This window comes from Marmota flaviventris, chromosome 13, assembly GCF_047511675.1.
Source record: "Marmota flaviventris isolate mMarFla1 chromosome 13, mMarFla1.hap1, whole genome shotgun sequence".
Taxonomy (NCBI): Eukaryota; Metazoa; Chordata; class Mammalia; order Rodentia; family Sciuridae; genus Marmota; species Marmota flaviventris.
Genome location: NC_092510.1, coordinates 68,558,201 through 68,575,199, shown reverse-complemented (window position 1 = coordinate 68,575,199; position 16,999 = coordinate 68,558,201). Strand labels below are relative to the sequence as shown.

Genomic DNA, 16,999 nt, shown 5'->3' with positions numbered 1-16,999 from the left:
AGAGTGTGTAGTGAATGCTGTGGTGTGCTGCCTAGATCCCCATCCCTACGTAGGGCTGAAGAACTTGTTACCCTAGCTGCTGGGCATGTGGGTGGCTGACAGCATTCAGCTAAGTATTCGGGGTTATTCTGGGCTAAAGAGAACTACCTCACCCAGTCATCCTGCCTCCCAGCTCAAGAGCTTCCCCATGGTGGCTTATGTCCTCCCTCTGCACAGCCCTGCTTCCTTTGCCCATCCCCGTGGATGTTGATCTGAAGAGAGCTTCCAGTAAACATTCTGCAGGACAATTTCCCCATTAGAGTCAGCATCTGGGGAGCTCAACCTCTGACAGGGAACAACATTCTCAGCACAGAAGTGTGAACAGCAGGTTTTCATTCATATCATTGCTGTGGGTCCTTTTCTGGCGTGGCCTATACCCTGACTCCCAAGGAAAGAAGCTCACTGAATTGCTTTTGTTCAAAGAAACAAATGTGCCCTAAAAAGTATTTGCTAAAGTAAATTCCTTTAATTTTCACTTCCATAAATGGATCTTAATTCATACTTATAAGTGTTTCAACTCCTACACAGAGAATAAGCAGGGAGAAAGGGTGCAGTAATCAGTTCTATGGCATCTTCTTTAAGGGCAAAGATGTTTGCGGTCTAGAAAACATGTTGGCACCTGATTACAAAAAACAAAACAAAATCCTAAAAAAAAAAAAAAACCCTTGTGATTATCTATATGTCTACTAAGTGGCACATTATCTCAGCCTCATTAATAATGAATAAATGTTTATATTCATACATCATTATTTTAAAACAATCTGTAAATTAGGTTAATTTCACTTTGCAAGAATTCCTGTGTTTTCATAAAACTTGTTGAGAAAGCATAGAATTGTAAATTCAGTCACTTGTAAGCCAAACAATTTTAACAACATAAATAGAAAAATACATTTAAAATTTACCATGAAATTGAAATGAGATAAAAGTTCATTTTGACATGATATGAGTTAGGACCTTCAAAAGTAAAAGTGCCCAGGTTTGGGACAGTCTTAGGAGGGACTTGATAATTCCAGGTAATATTTTCTGTGTCACCTAGAAAAGTAATTTGCATATAGGTACTCAGTAAAGTACCTTTCCCCAATTACCTTTTAGCTTTCTCTTGCCCCCACTTGGTGCTCAGAGATAGGACATTTTGTGTGGCCAATGGACTTCTGCAGCGGGTGTAAGTGAGGGCTGAAACTTTTTCCTAAGAGACCATGCAAATTTTAGCTCAAGGCCTGAGGTAGTCTATGGGCCACAGATGTCTCCAACTAGGTATCGTCAGGGATTGTTTCCAGTCTCCATGGAAAGGACAACACCTTTGGGAGAACCAGCTGAGTCCACACATTATAAGTGAGATCTCTGTGCGTTTCCCCTGGTCTAACAAGGAAAAATGGTGTTGTAAGGATTACAAAGATGCACAAAGAACTTTGATACCGATGTCCATCTCCTTCTCACAAAGGAATAATTAGTACCCAGGACCTTTTTATTAGCAGAGTGTCCTACCTCCTTTTAATACCAGTCCTTATCAATTGCTTTTGATAGACACCAGACTCCAATTCAAAGTTCACTACTTGCTTGCTGCCTCCCCTTCATCCACTTATAAGAGAAACTTCCCAACCCCTGAGCCTGCTCAGCAGGTACACCATAATTCCATACTAACTGGGTCTCACCTCCTGGCCCCAGTTAAGGATTACTTGAAAGGTTCTCTGTTCTGTGTCATCAAAGATCTCTGACTAAGCAGGTCTTAGCAAAATACTACTTACCTGCCTAGAGCTGCTTCTGTCTAAGGCTTGATCTTTTTGCTCCCTGGCCAACTCCAGAGCTTTTTTTCTATACTTGAGTCCTCTACTTCAATGTGTAACCTTTGTTCTATGCTATACCAAAGGGGAGGGTAGTGTCCAATATTTCTGACAGAAATTGTCCCTTTCTTATTTGATCTAAGCTGCAAATGGACTCCCCATTGACCCGAAGTATGGATACCATCCCACTTTACTGTGATAACATTTGGTGTCCTCTCTAGCCATAATGGCCTTGAGACTGATCATATTTAATCAATTTTATTCATTAATCATTTTTATTTGTAAGCAGGAGAAACCCAAAGTTGAGCCAGCTTAAACAAATGATTGAATTTATTGATTTATGTGAGCAAATAGTGGGCGGCAGCTGGCCTTGTACATGACAACCAGGGGCTTCGGGGCTGCCCAAACGTTCTCTAGAGCTCATCATTTTTTTTCTCTTTTTTAGAAGAAATGATTTAGCTTTATACTCAAAAAGAGACATTAAAAGAGACAATCTTTTTACTTTGTTTTTGTTTGTTTATTTTTTCGCAGTGCTAGAGATGGAACCCAGGGCCTCCCATAAGGGTGTTAGATAAGCACTCTACCACTGAACTACAACCTCAGCTCCAAGCAATCTTTTAAAAATTTGTTTTAATCGACAAGTAAATATTTTGTGTGTGTGTGTGTGAGTGTGTGTGTGTGTGTTATACAACTTGATGTTTTTATGTAAGTATGCATTGTAGAATGACTAAACTTTCTGAACCTATTTCCTCATTTCTGTAATGTAAATAAAGATACCTACTTCGTTGGCTTCTTGCCAGCATTAAATTAAAATGAGAGAATGCATATCTGCACAATGCCCAACACATGGTAGATAACTAAAAAACAACATCCATCATTCTTACTGTTATTATTGTTATTATTACTGATGGGTATATGACCTGTAAGAACATGTAATTCCTAATGTTTGCACAGTGAATATTCCTTGAGATTCCCTAGCTACTCATACCTTTTGCTTTGACTCTCCCCCGGGGCACATGATTTCTGTTCTAATTTTGTTTCTCATAGCATCTGGTTTATTTCTATTTCACTAGAGACCCAACTCCATCCAGCCAGTTCTAAATATCCTGTTCTTCCTGAGTGACATGGGAGGACTGACAGGCCCTTGTGAAGATGAGAGCCCAGAGACACAGGCTCCCTAAAAGACTAAGACCTATTTTTAGGATCATGAAACATTTACCCTCCCTGGACATCTTACCACCACATCACTAAGGCCTATTTACTGCATGTAAGGCCTATTTTAAGCATATATTATAAATACATGCATGCCAAAAGGCAAAAAGTATAGTTTGAAGACAGACCAAGTCTCAGAACCAGACTCAGAGATGGCAGGGTTATTGGAATTATAAGATAGCTATAATTGATATGTTAAGAACTCTAAAGGAAAAGGTTGACAACAAGGGAAAAAAAAGAAAAATCTAAGCAGAGAGATGGAAATCCTAAGGATAAAAAAAAAAGGGGGTAGATGTCCAAAACACTATAACTGAAGTGGATAATACCTCAATGGGGTCATCAGTAGTAGATGGAACATGGCTAAGGAAGCATCTCCCAACTTAAGAGTATGTCAACAGAAAATTTCAAACCTAAAAAGCAAAGAAAGAAATGACTGAAACAGATAGTAGAGGGAACTGGGACCAAAGACAGAGCAGGCCCAGCGGCCTATTGAGGGGCAGAGCCGCCCCCCACCCCCCTCGCCTGCCAGGTAGGGGAAGGGTGACCACCGACAGAAAAGGCCCAGTGGCCCAGGGCGGGACAGAGCTTCCAATCACTCCTGCAAGGTAGGCGGGCCTGCGACCCACCGGCAGAAGAGGAGCAGTCGCCTGCTGAGAGGCTGAGCCGCCCCCTCCCCCTGCGCCGGCATAGTAGAGGGAACTGGGACCGAAGACAGAGCAGGCCCAGCGGCCTGCTGAGGGGCAGAGCCGCCCCCCACCCCCCTCGCCTGCCAGGTAGGGGAAGGGTGACCACCGACAGAAAAGGCCCAGTGGCCCAGGGCGGGACAGAGCTTCCAATCACTCCTGCAAGGTAGGCGGGCCTGCGACCCACCGGCAGAAGAGGAGCAGTCGCCTGCTGAGAGGTTGAGCCGCCCCCTCCCCCTGCGCCAGCATAGTAGAGGGAACTGGGACCAAAGACAGAGCAGGCCCAGCGGCCTGCTGAGGGGCAGAGCCGCCCCCCACCCCCCTCGCCTGCCAGGTAGGGGAAGGGTGACCACCGACAGAAAAGGCCCAGTGGCCCAGGGCGGGACAGAGCTTCCAATCACTCCTGCAAGGTAGGCGGGCCTGCGACCCACTGGCAGAAGAGGAGCAGCCGCCTGCTGAGAGGCTGAGCCGCCCCCTCCCCCTGCGCCGGCATAGTAGAGGGAACTGGGACCAAACACAGAGCAGGCCCAGCGGCCTGCTGAGGGGCAGAGCCGCCCCCCACCCCCCTCGCCTGCCAGGTAGGGGAAGGGTGACCACCGACAGAAAAGGCCCAGTGGCCCGCGGCGGGACAGAGCTTCCAATCACTCCTGCAAGGTAGGCGGGCCTGCGACCCACCGGCAGAAGAGGAGCAGCGGCCTGCTGGGAGGCAGAGCCGCCCCCTCCCCCCCGCGCCTGCAAGGTAGTCGGAACTGAGACCACCATCAGAACAGTTCAGACCTGCAACCGAGAGACAGAACAGGCCCAGTGGCCTGAGGAAGGGTAGAGCCGCCCCCCCCCACACGCCTGCAAAGTAGGCGGACCTGCGACCCACTGGCAGTACAGCCCCAGAGGCCTGCAGGGGGGCAGTGCCGCTGCCTGCGCCTGCAAAGTAGGCAGAACTGCGACCACCGACAGAACAAGCCTAGCGGCCCGCAGAGGGACAGAGCCGCCGCCCGCGCCTGCAAGGACGGCGGACCTGCTACCGACTGGCAGAGCAGGCCCAGCGGCCTGCCGGCGTGGTAGGCACATTGCCCCAATTGGCGGAGGGGCAGAGCCGCCGCCCGTGCCTGCGAGGGAGACTTTGCAACTATACAAGACCAATATAAATATATAGGGGGAAAATTCAATAGCACAACAGTTTCACCAAGAAGAAAGGAAAGCGAACAGTATGAAGAGACAAGGAAAGAAAGGACCACAAGCATTGCAGGTCAACTCAACTTTAGAAGAGGTAATAGCTGCAGCTGATGGAATGTCAGATAAAGAATTCAGGATATACATGCTTCAGATGATCTGGAGTCTCAAGGAAGACATCAGACAGCAAAATCAGACAATGAAAGATCACTTCAACAATGAATTACATAAACAAATCCAAGAAGCAAAAGATCAACTATACAGGGAAATAGAGGTTATAAAAAACAAACAAACAGAAATCCTAGAAATGCAGGAAGCAATAAGCCAACTTAAAAACTCAATTGAGAATACTACCAGCAGAGTAGAACACTTAGAAAACAGAACATCAGACAATGAAGATAAAGTATATCAACTTGAAAAGAACATAGACAGATCAGCAAGACTGTTAAGAAACCATGAGCAGAACATCCAAGAAATATGGGATAACATCAAGAGACCAAATTTAAGAGTCATTGGGATACAGGAAGGAACAGAGTTTCAAACCAAAGGAATGAGCAATCTATTCAATGAAATAATTCGAGAAAACTTCCCAGATTTGAAGAATGAGACAGAACCCCAAATCCTAGAAGCCTACAGGACGCCGAATGTACAAAATCATAAGAGACCCACACCTAGACACATTATAATGAAGATGCCCAACATACAGAACAAGGAGAGAATTTTAAAAGCTACAAGAGAAAGGAAGCAGATCACATTTAGGGGTAAGCCAATCAGGATAACAGCTGATCTTTCAACACAGACTCTGAAAGCTAGAAGATCCTGGAATAACATATTTCAAACACTGAAAGAAAATGGGTTCCAACCAAGAATTGTGTTTCCAGCGAAATTAAGCTTCAGGATGGAAGATGAAATTAAAACCTTCCACGATAAACAAAAGTTAAAAGAATTTGCAGCTAGAAAACCATCTCTTCAAAACATCCTTGGCAAAACATTACAGGAAGAGGAAATGGAAAATAACAATGAAAACCAACAGTGGGAGGTAGGACACTAAAGGGGGGAAAATAATCAAAGTGGAAAACAAACCATGTTTAGTAACAGAAATAAACAAATATGGCTGGCAGAACAACCCATATCTCAATAATAACCCTAAATGTTAATGGCTTAAACTCACCAATCAAGAGACACAGGCTAGTAGAATGGATCACAAAACAAGACCCAACAATATGCTGCCTACAGGAGACGCATTTGATAGGAAAAGACATACATAGGCTGAAGGTGAAAGGTTGGGAAAAATCATATCACTCATATGGACTTCGGAAACAAGCAGAAGTATCCATACTCATATCAAATAAAATAGATTTTAAGCCAAAGTTAATCAAAAGGGATAAAGAGGGACACTACATACTGCTCAAGGGAATCATACACCAACAAGACATAACAATCATAAATATATATGCCCCAAACAATGGTGCAGCTATGTTCATCAAACAAACTCTTCTCAAGTTCAAGAGTCTAATAGACCACCATACAATAATCATGGGAGACTTCAACACACCTCTCTCACCACTGGACAGATCTTCCAAACAAAAGTTGAATAAGGAAACTATAGAACTCAATAACACAATTAATAACCTAGATTTAATTGACATATATAGAATATACCACCCAACATCAAACAGTTACACTTTTTTCTCAGCAGCACATGGATCCTTCTCAAAAATAGATCATATATTATGTCACAGGGAAACTCTTAGACAATACAAAGGAGTAGAGATAATACCATGCATCCTATCTGATCATAATGGAATGGAACTGAAAATCAACGATAAAAGAAGGAAGGAAAAAGAATATATCACTTGGAGAATGAACAATAGGTTACTGAATGATCAATGGGTTATAGAAGACATCAAGGAGGAAATTAAAATATTCTTAGAGATTAATGAAAACACAGACACAACATATCGGAATCTATGGGACACATTGAAAGCAGTTCTAAGAGGAAAATTCATTGCTTGGAGTTCATTCCTTAAAAAAAGAAAAAACCAACAAATAAATGATCTCATACTTCATCTCAAAATCCTAGAAAAAGAAGAGCAAAACAACAGCAAAAGAAGTAGAAGGCAAGAAATAATTAAAATCAGAGCTGAAATCAATGAAATCGAAACAAAAGAAACAATTGAAAAAATTGACAAAACTAAAAGTTGGTTCTTTGAAAAAATAAACAAAATCGACAGACCCTTAGCCATGCTAGCGAAGAGAAGAAGAGAGAGAACTCAAATCACTAACATACGGGATGAAAGAGGCAATATCACAACAGACACTTCAGAAATACAGAAGATAATCAAAAATTATTTTGAATCCTTATACTCCAATAAATTAGAAGATAGTGAAGGCATAGATAAATTTCTTAAGTCATATGATCTGCCCAGATTGAGTCAGGAGGATATAGACAACCTAAACAGACCAATATCAATTGAGGAAATAGAAGAAACCATCAAAAGACTACCAACTAAGAAAAGCCCAGGACCGGATGGGTATACAGCAGAGTTTTACAAAACCTTTAAAGAGGAACTAATACCAATACTTTTCAAGCTACTTCGGGAAATAGAAAAAGAGGGAGAACTTCCAAATTCATTCTACGAGGCCAACATCACCCTGATACCTAAACCAGACAAAGACACTTCAAAGAAAGAAAACTACAGACCAATATCTCTAATGAACCTAGATGCAAAAATCCTCAATAAAATTCTGGCCACTCGGATACAAAGGCACATCAAAAAAATTGTGCACCATGATCAAGTAGGATTCATCCCTGGGATGCAAGGCTGGTTCAATATAAGGAAATCAATAAATGTTATTCACCACATCAATAGACTTAAAAATAAGAATCATATGATCATCTCGATAGATGCGGAAAAAGCATTCGACAAAGTACAGCATCCCTTTATGTTCAAAACTCTAGAAAAACTAGGGATAACAGGAACATACCTCAATATTGTAAAAGCAATCTATGCTAAGCCTCAGGCTAGCATCATTCTGAATGGAGAAAAATTGAAGGCATTCCCTCTAAAATCTGGAACAAGACAGGGATGCCCTCTCTCACCACTTCTGTTCAACATAGTTCTCGAAACACTGGCCAGAGCAATTAGACAGACGAAAGAAATTAAAGGCATCAAAATAGGAAAAGAAGAACTTAAATTATCACTATTTGCAGATGACATGATTCTATACCTAGCAGACCCAAAAGGGTCTACAAAGAAACTATTAGAGCTAATAAATGAATTCAGCAAAGTGGCAGGATATAAAATCAACACACATAAATCAAAGGCATTCCTGTATATCAGCGACAAATCCTCTGAAATGGAAATGAGGACAACCACTCCATTCACAATATCTTCAAAAAAAATAAAATACTTGGGAATCAACCTAACAAAAGAGGTGAAAGACTTATACAATGAAAACTACAGAACCCTAAAGAGAGAAATAGAAGAAGATCTTAGAAGATGGAAAAATATACCCTGTTCATGGATAGGCAGAACTAACATCATCAAAATGGCGATATTACCAAAAGTTCTCTATAGGTTTAATGCAATGCCAATCAAAATCCCAACGGCATTTCTTGTAGAAATAGAGAAAGCAATCATGAAATTCATATGGAAAAATAAAAGACCCAGAATAGCAAAAACAATGCTAAGCAGGAAGTGTGAATCAGGCGGTATAGCGATACCAGACTTCAAACTATATTACAGAGCAATAGTAACAAAAACAGCATGGTACTGGTACCAAAACAGGCGGGTGGACCAATGGTACAGAATAGAGGACACAGAAACCAATCCACAAAACTACAACTATCTTATATTTGATAAAGGGGCTAAAAGCATGCAATGGAGGAAGGATAGCATCTTCAACAAATGGTGCTGGGAAAACTGGAAATCCATATGCAACAAAATGAAACTGAATCCCTTTCTCTCGCCATGCACAAAAGTTAATTCAAAATGGATCAAGGAGCTTGATATCAAATCAGAGACGCGCCGTCTGATAGAAGAAAAAGTTGGCTACGATCTACAGTCGGTGGGGTCGGGCTCCAAATTCCTCAATAGGACACCCATAGCACAAAAGTTAATAACTAGAATCAACAAATGGGACTTACTCAAACTAAAAAGTTTTTTCTCAGCAAAAGATACAATAAGAGAGGTAAATAGAGAGCCTACATCCTGGGAACAAATCTTTACTCCTCACACCTCAGATAGAGCCCTAATATCCAGAGTATACAAAGAGCTCAAAAAATTAGACAATAAGAGAACAAACAACCCAATCAACAAATGGGCCAAGGACCTGAACAGACACTTCTCAGAGGAGGACATACAGTCAATCAACAAGTACATGAATAAATGCTCACCATCTCTAGCAGTCAGAGAAATGCAAATCAAAACCACCCTAAGATACCATCTCACTCCAGTTAGATTGGCAGCCATTATGAAGTCAAACAACAACAAGTGCTGGCGAGGATGTGGGGAAAAGGGTACACTTGTACATTGCTGGTGGGACTGCAAATTGGTGCAGCCAATTTGGAAAGCAGTATGGAGATTTCTTGGAAAGCTGGGAATGGAGCCACCATTTGACCCAGCTATTCCCCTTCTCGGTCTATTCCCTAAAGACCTAAAAAGAGCATGCTACAGGGACACTGCTACATCGATGTTCATAGCAGCACAATTCACAATAGCTAGACTGTGGAACCAACCTAGATGCCCTTCAATGGATGAATGGATAAAAAAAATGTGGCATTTATACACAATGGAGTATTACTCTGCATTAAAAAATGACAAAATCATAGAATTTACAGGGAAATGGATGGCATTAGAGCAGATTATGCTAAGTGAAGCTAGCCAATCCCTAAAAAACAAATGTCTAATGTCTTCTTTGATATAAGGAGAGTAGCTAAGAACAGAGTAGGGTCGAAGAGCATGAGAAGAAGATTAACATTAAACAGGGATGAGAGGTGGGAGGGAAAGGGAGAGAGAAGGGAAAATGCATGGAAATGGAAGGAGACCCTCAGAGGTATACAAAAGTACATACAAGAGGAAGTGAGGGGAAGGGGAAAAATAATACAAGGGGGACAAACGAATGTCAGTAAAGGGGGCAGAGAGAGAAGAGGGGAGGGGAGGGGAGGGGAGGGGAGGGGGGATAGTAGAGGATAGGAAAGACAGCAGAATACAACAGACACTAGTATGGCAATATGTAAATCAATGGATGTGTAACTGACGTGATTCTGCAATCTGTATATGGGGTAAAAATGGGAGCTCATAACCCACTTGAATCAAATTGTGAAATATGATATATCAAGAACTATGTAATGTTTTGAACAGCCAACAATAAAAAATTAAAAAAAAAAAAAAAAAAAAAAAAAGAAATGACTGAAACAAAACAAAGCAAAAACACAAGTATATCCAAGAACTATGAGACAACTACAAAAGGTGTAATTTATGCATAATAGGAATATCAGAAGGGGCAGAAAAAAAAGAAAAGAAATATTTGAAGAATATTAAGGGATTAAATTTTGAGAACCACTCAAGACGAGTTTAAAGTTTGAGAACCCCTGCCTTGAACATTTTATTTTAAGCTTAAACATAACTGGACTTCATTGCCTATCTTTTATGCAGAGAGGGCTTTTTTTTGCTTTTAAGTCCACTAGTTGGAGTCATAAGTAAATCATAACATGGCATGTTGTCTGCAGTTTTTAATTTCCTTAAAGTAGAGTAGGAAGTTAGTATTTTTCAAAAGGATCAGCATGCAGAATCTGCCTAGATTTTAACAATTGTCTTCCTGACATTTGATATGACAGCACTTTATTTTAATAACTTCCCTTTAATAAATTTATACAAAGCATTCTACCTTAGTTCCCATGAAAATAACTCTTTCCACCCTCTTTTTAGCTCAGTTTGCAGAAATTAAATTAAACTAATGTAACTATAAAATTAACAATTGGCTAGAGCAGTCTGAGAACAAACAAAAGCACCTCTTTTAGTACTAAGCAGATGTGTTGGGAAGCCTGCCACCTGATTTGGGTGTTGGGTCATACGTTTTGCACAGGGAATGGGTAGTATTAGTTAATCTGGGAAGCCAGTTAAAGAGATACTGGTTAAAGCCAATTCTATTGTTCTCAAAACATGGAGCCGCTGGGCACAGTGGCGCATGCCTATAATCCCAGCAGCCCAGGAGGTTGAGGCAGAAGGATCCCAAGTACAAAGCCAGCTTCAGCAAAAGCAAGACAGTAAGCAACTCAGTGAGACCCTGTCTCTAAATAAAATACAAACTAGGACTGGGGATGTGGCTCAGTGGTCGAGAGCCCCTGAGTTCAATCCCTGGTTACCCCCCACCACCCGCAAAATAAAAACAACATGGAGCCACTACTGATATCATTGTCCCACTTAAAGTCAAACCCCTCCATGTCCACTAATCCACACACTCTTCAATACAGGAAAGACATGTTTATCTCAACCTCAGTAACCACCCCAGTGCCTGGCACAGAGTAAAGGGATAGCTAGAGGATGTTTTGACAAAACATTCTTTTAGTCCCCAGTCTACTATGCTGTTTTAAATACTACCCTCCAATTTCCATCTTCTTTATCTTTTTGGTTGTTTAGTTCTTTTGCATTATTGGGGATCAAGCCCAGATTTTAACAATTGTCTTCTTGCCTAGATTTTAACAATTGTCTGTTCAATGTGAGAACAAGCTTTCTAATAATCTAATGTACTTGGAGCTACATCCCCAGCCCTTTAAATTTTTTTTTTTTTTGAGACAGGGTCTCCACTAAGTTGCCCAGGCTGGCCTGCAACTTGTGATCCTTCTGCCTCAGCCTCATAATGTAGTTGGGATTATAGGCAAGCACCACCACACCCGGCTTGTTTTGATTTTGTTTGTTTCTCTCTCTTAGTTGTAAAACTTTGCCCTTAATTCAGCCTTCTCTTTATCTGTGATCTGGCCCTATGCCCCATAATGTCTTCTTCTGATAGGGTTCCATGATGCCCTTGCATCTGACCGTTCTCCTCTGACTCTTCCCTACTCCTGGTCTCCCATAAAAGTTTAGGGCATTAGGCAATCATCTCATCTTTTGGGGGTGAGAAGCCATGATCTGGTCATTTTTGCTCTCCTTCTAGTGACTGGTGCTGGCTCATGGAGCATGCCCTCTTCCTCCTGTTTTCAAGGATAAGGCCAGGTTTGGTCAGCTCTGGAGATGTGCTGAGGAACTTCAGGGAGACCAGCTACATAGGGAGCATTTGGATGACCAAGTCTCTCTCTCAGCCTTGGCAAACCTCCTTCTTGTTTTGATACTTATCTTTGCAAAGACAAAGGCAGAGCCCCCTCAGAAAGATACAATATTGTGGTCAGGACACAGTCAGACCTGAGTTATTTCATCTATTTCCTAGAAGACCAGCAAGCCTGGGTGTGTGTGGGGGGGGGAGGGGTACTTTCTCCTCTAAGAAACATTCCTCTGTAGTTAGAGTTAAGATTTACATAGACCTGTCTTAAATTTCCCTAATTGGGTTTATATGGGACACAGGCCCTAAACTCCCGTGAGGCCTTTCACCAAACTTTAAATTGCTTCTGGGATTAAAATTGGGCCCCAAACAACTAGAACTCTAAATGGCTACATAGCACCTTGGTAGAACCTCTGGAGAGCAGAGTAAAGGACAAAGAACAGAAAGTACCTGGCTATGCAGGCCAGGTATGACTGCCAGGAGAAGCTGGGAAGTGGATCCTCGAGTTGACCTTCTTTTTGTTTCGCATTGGGCATGAAGAAGCCCAGAAGTCGAGGAGCTAGAGCTTCTCCAGCTATTGCCAATCCTAAATTTTCTTTACCTTATGGTGCAATTTGAAGGGACTGCTCAGTTCCAAGACACTTAAACAGAATTTATTGTATATTTCTAGCCTCCAAAGACTGAACAGGACCAGGGATGATTGAGGTGGGCAGTTGAAATAACCACTTCCCAATCCCAGAGGCCTGAGCACCTTTCTTGCCATGAAACCTTCTATATGCGAGACCTCACTTTTGCATCATGGATTTATCTCCACAATGGACACAGACTGTTCTCTCTGTCACCAAAGCTTCTCCAGGTAGGTGAGAAGAGCAAAGGTGGAATGCAAGGACAAATGGAATCCAAGGTGGGTACTTAGTCCCAGCTTCCATTTCTCTGAAGGTCCTTTATAGTGGACAGGGAGACGGCATGTACCAGGAGTCTAGTGTGGGGACAAGATAGAGTGAGGGGACACATGGGGAATGACATTAGAAGAAGGAAGTTTCTGTTCAATGTGAGAACAAGCTTTCTAATAATCAAGGCTGCCTGAAAAAAGCGTGGGAGATGTGTGTTCCACACAACTCAAGGTGTTCAGAGCAGAATCGTTTCATGGAGGGTAGTCACACAGTGGCGGAGAGGGAGGTTTCCCTTCTCAAGACAAGTTACTTTGCAACATTCCAGCCAAGTCTTAGATTCTCCAGTCAGTAGTACTAATATCTCTGAAAACAGATCTCTTTTCTCCCAATACGCCTGGTGCCTACAGTTGATTGCTGATAAATGCGTGAGGATAGCTTCAAACTGTGTCTGATTTCACTTACCCAGTCTTCCTCTACCAGAGACAGTACAATAGTCTCAGATGCAATGTGTGCAGCTGACATGAGACAGATATCTTGGAGAAAGGTGGGATACCTCTATTTTTCATGTATGTCTTAGGGAAAGCAAGAATGACCGAGACTTCATAATTCATCCTTTAATCCCCAGTGGAAACACTCTGGCATGAACAGAAGAACAAGAATCAGAGTGGTGATGAAAGGATCCCTAGGGAGAAGATGAAGAACCACCTGGCCCTGTCCTGGCTACTTGTGATCTTCTCTGAACTTCAATTTCCTCATTTTTGACCCAAGAAGCCAAGGCTTGAGGTCTCTTTTTTTTCTAATGTACTCTGCCCTCGCTTCTGTAGTGACACAAAGTACACTCTACATGGGGCACCTTCTTCAAGTAAGCTCTCTGTGAGGATGGGTAGAATTATTTGCTTTGTTGTGGAAAAAACTTGACAATGGCATTACAGTGGCTTTAAATGGTCAATTCAGATATATAAGAACCTGATTTAGAAGTTGTAACTTAGAAAACATCTCCAAAAACACATAGTTCAGTCAAAAAGTTACAAAAGTCACCCTGAGAGGCATGAGGATTCTATTTCTGTTCTTTCAGGGGTCTGGAGCAGACTGGGGAAATTGCAGTACTATGGACAACGTAACAAATATAGATTCTAAGTAGACCCCAATCTTCCTGGCCTCTGCTCGTTAAGTTCTCTCCATGTAAGATTCCTAGTGAAGCTGAATCAGAAAATTATTAAACATTCATAGACTTTGACCAGAGAAGTGAGTGAGATGATGTCAGAGACCAACATTTCTGAGTGTGACAGCTTGAAGCCCTCAAGTGTACTACAGGGACAATTCAGGGACAGGCAGATCTAGCTGGGAGAGTCCACTTCCCTGGTCATTTTGGGAACAATGCAGCATCCTCAAGTTTCCTCTTTTATGATTTTCACATAGACGCAAATAAAGGGCTGCACATATTTCTTCCTTCAAGTGTGTTAACTCTACTGAACTGACTACAGGTTTTTCATAGATCATGGTTGCTTAGATTTCCAGGGGATGTTTGTCCTGCTTTGACTGATATATTCTGATAACACACACACACACACACACACACACACACACACAGAGGATTGAACTCAATAATATTTTTACCATTGAGCTACATTCCCAGCTCTATTTATTTATTTATTTATCTTAAATTTTGAGACAGGGTCTTGCTAAGTTGTCCAGAATGGTCTTGAACTTGAGATTCTCCTGCTTCAGTCACCCAAGTCACTATAATTATAGATGTGCTCCACCACACCCAGCTGATATATCCTAACTTTGAAGGTAACTTCAGTAGATAGTGGATTTTATTCTTTGAATGATGATCTAAGTTGGCATCTCAAAGGGTCCTATAAGTTCTAGGAAAATTTCATTGTAATTGATTTTCTCTAATACACTGGGTCCATGGTTCTACAGTGACCAAAGTGCATTCTATACACAATGACCCCTTTAAGCAATCCCTCTGTAAGGCTCGGTAGAATTGTCTGCATTGCTCTGGAGAAAGCATTACTAACAGCATTACAGTGACTTTACTAGTCAACTCAGCTATAAAAGGGCCTCATCTCTAAACATACTGATCCCAATAAACATGTGTGCACTATCCTCAGTTTTCCTGAGAGTGGGAGAGAGCGTTTAAAATGGAAGAGGCAAACCAGTCCATTGTGACCGAATTTGTCTTGCTGGGGCTGTCAGATCAGCCAAGACTGGAGAAAACATTCTTTGTGCTCATCCTGCTCACATACCTGGTGATCCTGCTGGGCAATGGCATCCTCATCCTGGTGACCATCCTTGACTCCCACCTGCACACACCCATGTACTTCTTCCTGGGGAACCTGTCCTTCCTGGACATCTGCTACACAACCTCTTCCATTCCTCTGGTCTTAGATGGTTTCCTCACTCCCAGGAAAACCATTTCTTTCTCAGGCTGTGCTGTGCAGATGTTTCTCTCCTTTGCCATGGGGGCCACAGAGTGTGTGCTCCTGGGCATGATGGCTTTTGATCGCTATGTGGCCATCTGCAACCCCCTTAGATACTCTGTGATCATGAGTAAGGCTGCCTATGTGCCCATGGCCATCAGCTCCTGGGTGGCTGGTGGAACCAACTCTTTGGTGCAGATCTCTCTTGCAGTACAATTGCCCTTCTGTGGGGACAGTGTCATCAACCACTTCACCTGTGAGATCTTGGCAGTCCTAAAGTTGGCCTGTGCCGACATCTCCATCAATGTGATCAGCATGGGAGTAGCCAATGTGATCTTCCTGGGGGTCCCAGTTCTGTTCATCCTTGTCTCCTATATCTTTATACTCACCACCATCCTGAGGATCCCCTCAGCTGAGGGGCGGCGAAAGGCCTTCTCTACCTGCTCTGCTCATCTTACTGTGGTGGTAATTTTCTATGGGACTATTCTTTTCATGTATGCAAAGCCCAAATCAAAGGACCCCTTGGGAGCAGATAAGCAAGATATTTCAGACAAACTCATCTCCCTATTTTATGGAGTGTTGACCCCCATGTTGAATCCCATCATCTATAGCCTCAGAAACAAGGATGTGAAGATTGCTGTAAAGAAACTGGTAAGTCAGGAATGCTTCCCTCGGTGAAGGTGAGAGGTCCCCTGGGAAATGATCTCTACTAAGCATAGACCTGCTCAATGGTCCCACACAATATTTTCCAAACTGTGACTGAGGACTGAATATCAACTCTTTAGAATGAAAATGATGATTACACTTAGAATCAAGGATAAGTAACGATTGTAATTTATTTTTATAAGTAAGCAATAAAATACTTTGTTAAAAAATAGACTTCTCTTTTATTCTTGTACAGACTAGTTGGCACATATAAGTACTATTTATGTTGTTTTCTGTTCATTCTACTTTACAATAGGCAGCATGACAATGTAAAAAGTCATTAAATTAGTGTCTAAACTGAAAGCCAAGTGACTATTTTGGAAAATGATGGACAGAAAGACACATCCTGAATCACATCATTTAACCCCTTTGACTATAGGAGCTCAGATTGTTCTCTTTTTAATTCTTTCCTGCTTTATATCTTAAAGCCAATTTTGAGTAACTTTCCTTCTCTTACCATACACAGAGCACATCTGTTCCTAGCCAAATTCTGCAAGTAATTTGTCAATACTGGTCAAACTCTACATAATATGGACCAAGAAGACAACCTCTAGCTTTCTTCATTTAGATAAATCATTACAATGCTAAGATTATATTCAGAATCTCTTTATTCCCCTCTAGGATTTTTTTGCTACCATCCAGATCCTGATGGTCAAACTCAGTTTTCTCTCTCTCTTCAGGATCTGAGATTGGACAATGGAAATAATGGCTCACATGTGCTTATAATTATCCTTTTGGTTGAGACTATGGACTTTGGAGCCAGATGAACATGGAGTAATGCCTGTGTAACTTCAAGCATGTAGCAGAATTATTTAATCTTATAGTTCCTT

At 41.9% G+C, this 16,999-nt stretch overlaps 1 protein-coding gene across 1 annotated transcript; it reads left to right on the top strand.

Moving 5' to 3' along the window:
* The first annotated feature begins 15,138 nt into the window (after positions 1-15,138).
* LOC114089228 (olfactory receptor 13C7-like) lies at positions 15,139-16,286 on the top strand. Its single transcript, XM_027931024.2, has one exon. The coding sequence runs from the start codon at positions 15,186-15,188 to the stop codon at positions 16,140-16,142; it is 957 nt and encodes a 318-aa protein (XP_027786825.1). The 5' UTR covers positions 15,139-15,185; the 3' UTR covers positions 16,143-16,286.
* Positions 16,287-16,999: the final 713 nt, after the last annotated feature.

Bases quoted from the DNA above. Each gene is read 5' to 3' on its own strand.
- LOC114089228 (XM_027931024.2), top strand. From the start codon at position 15,186: ATGGAAGAGGCAAACCAGTCCATTGTGACCGAATTTGTCTTGCTGGGG.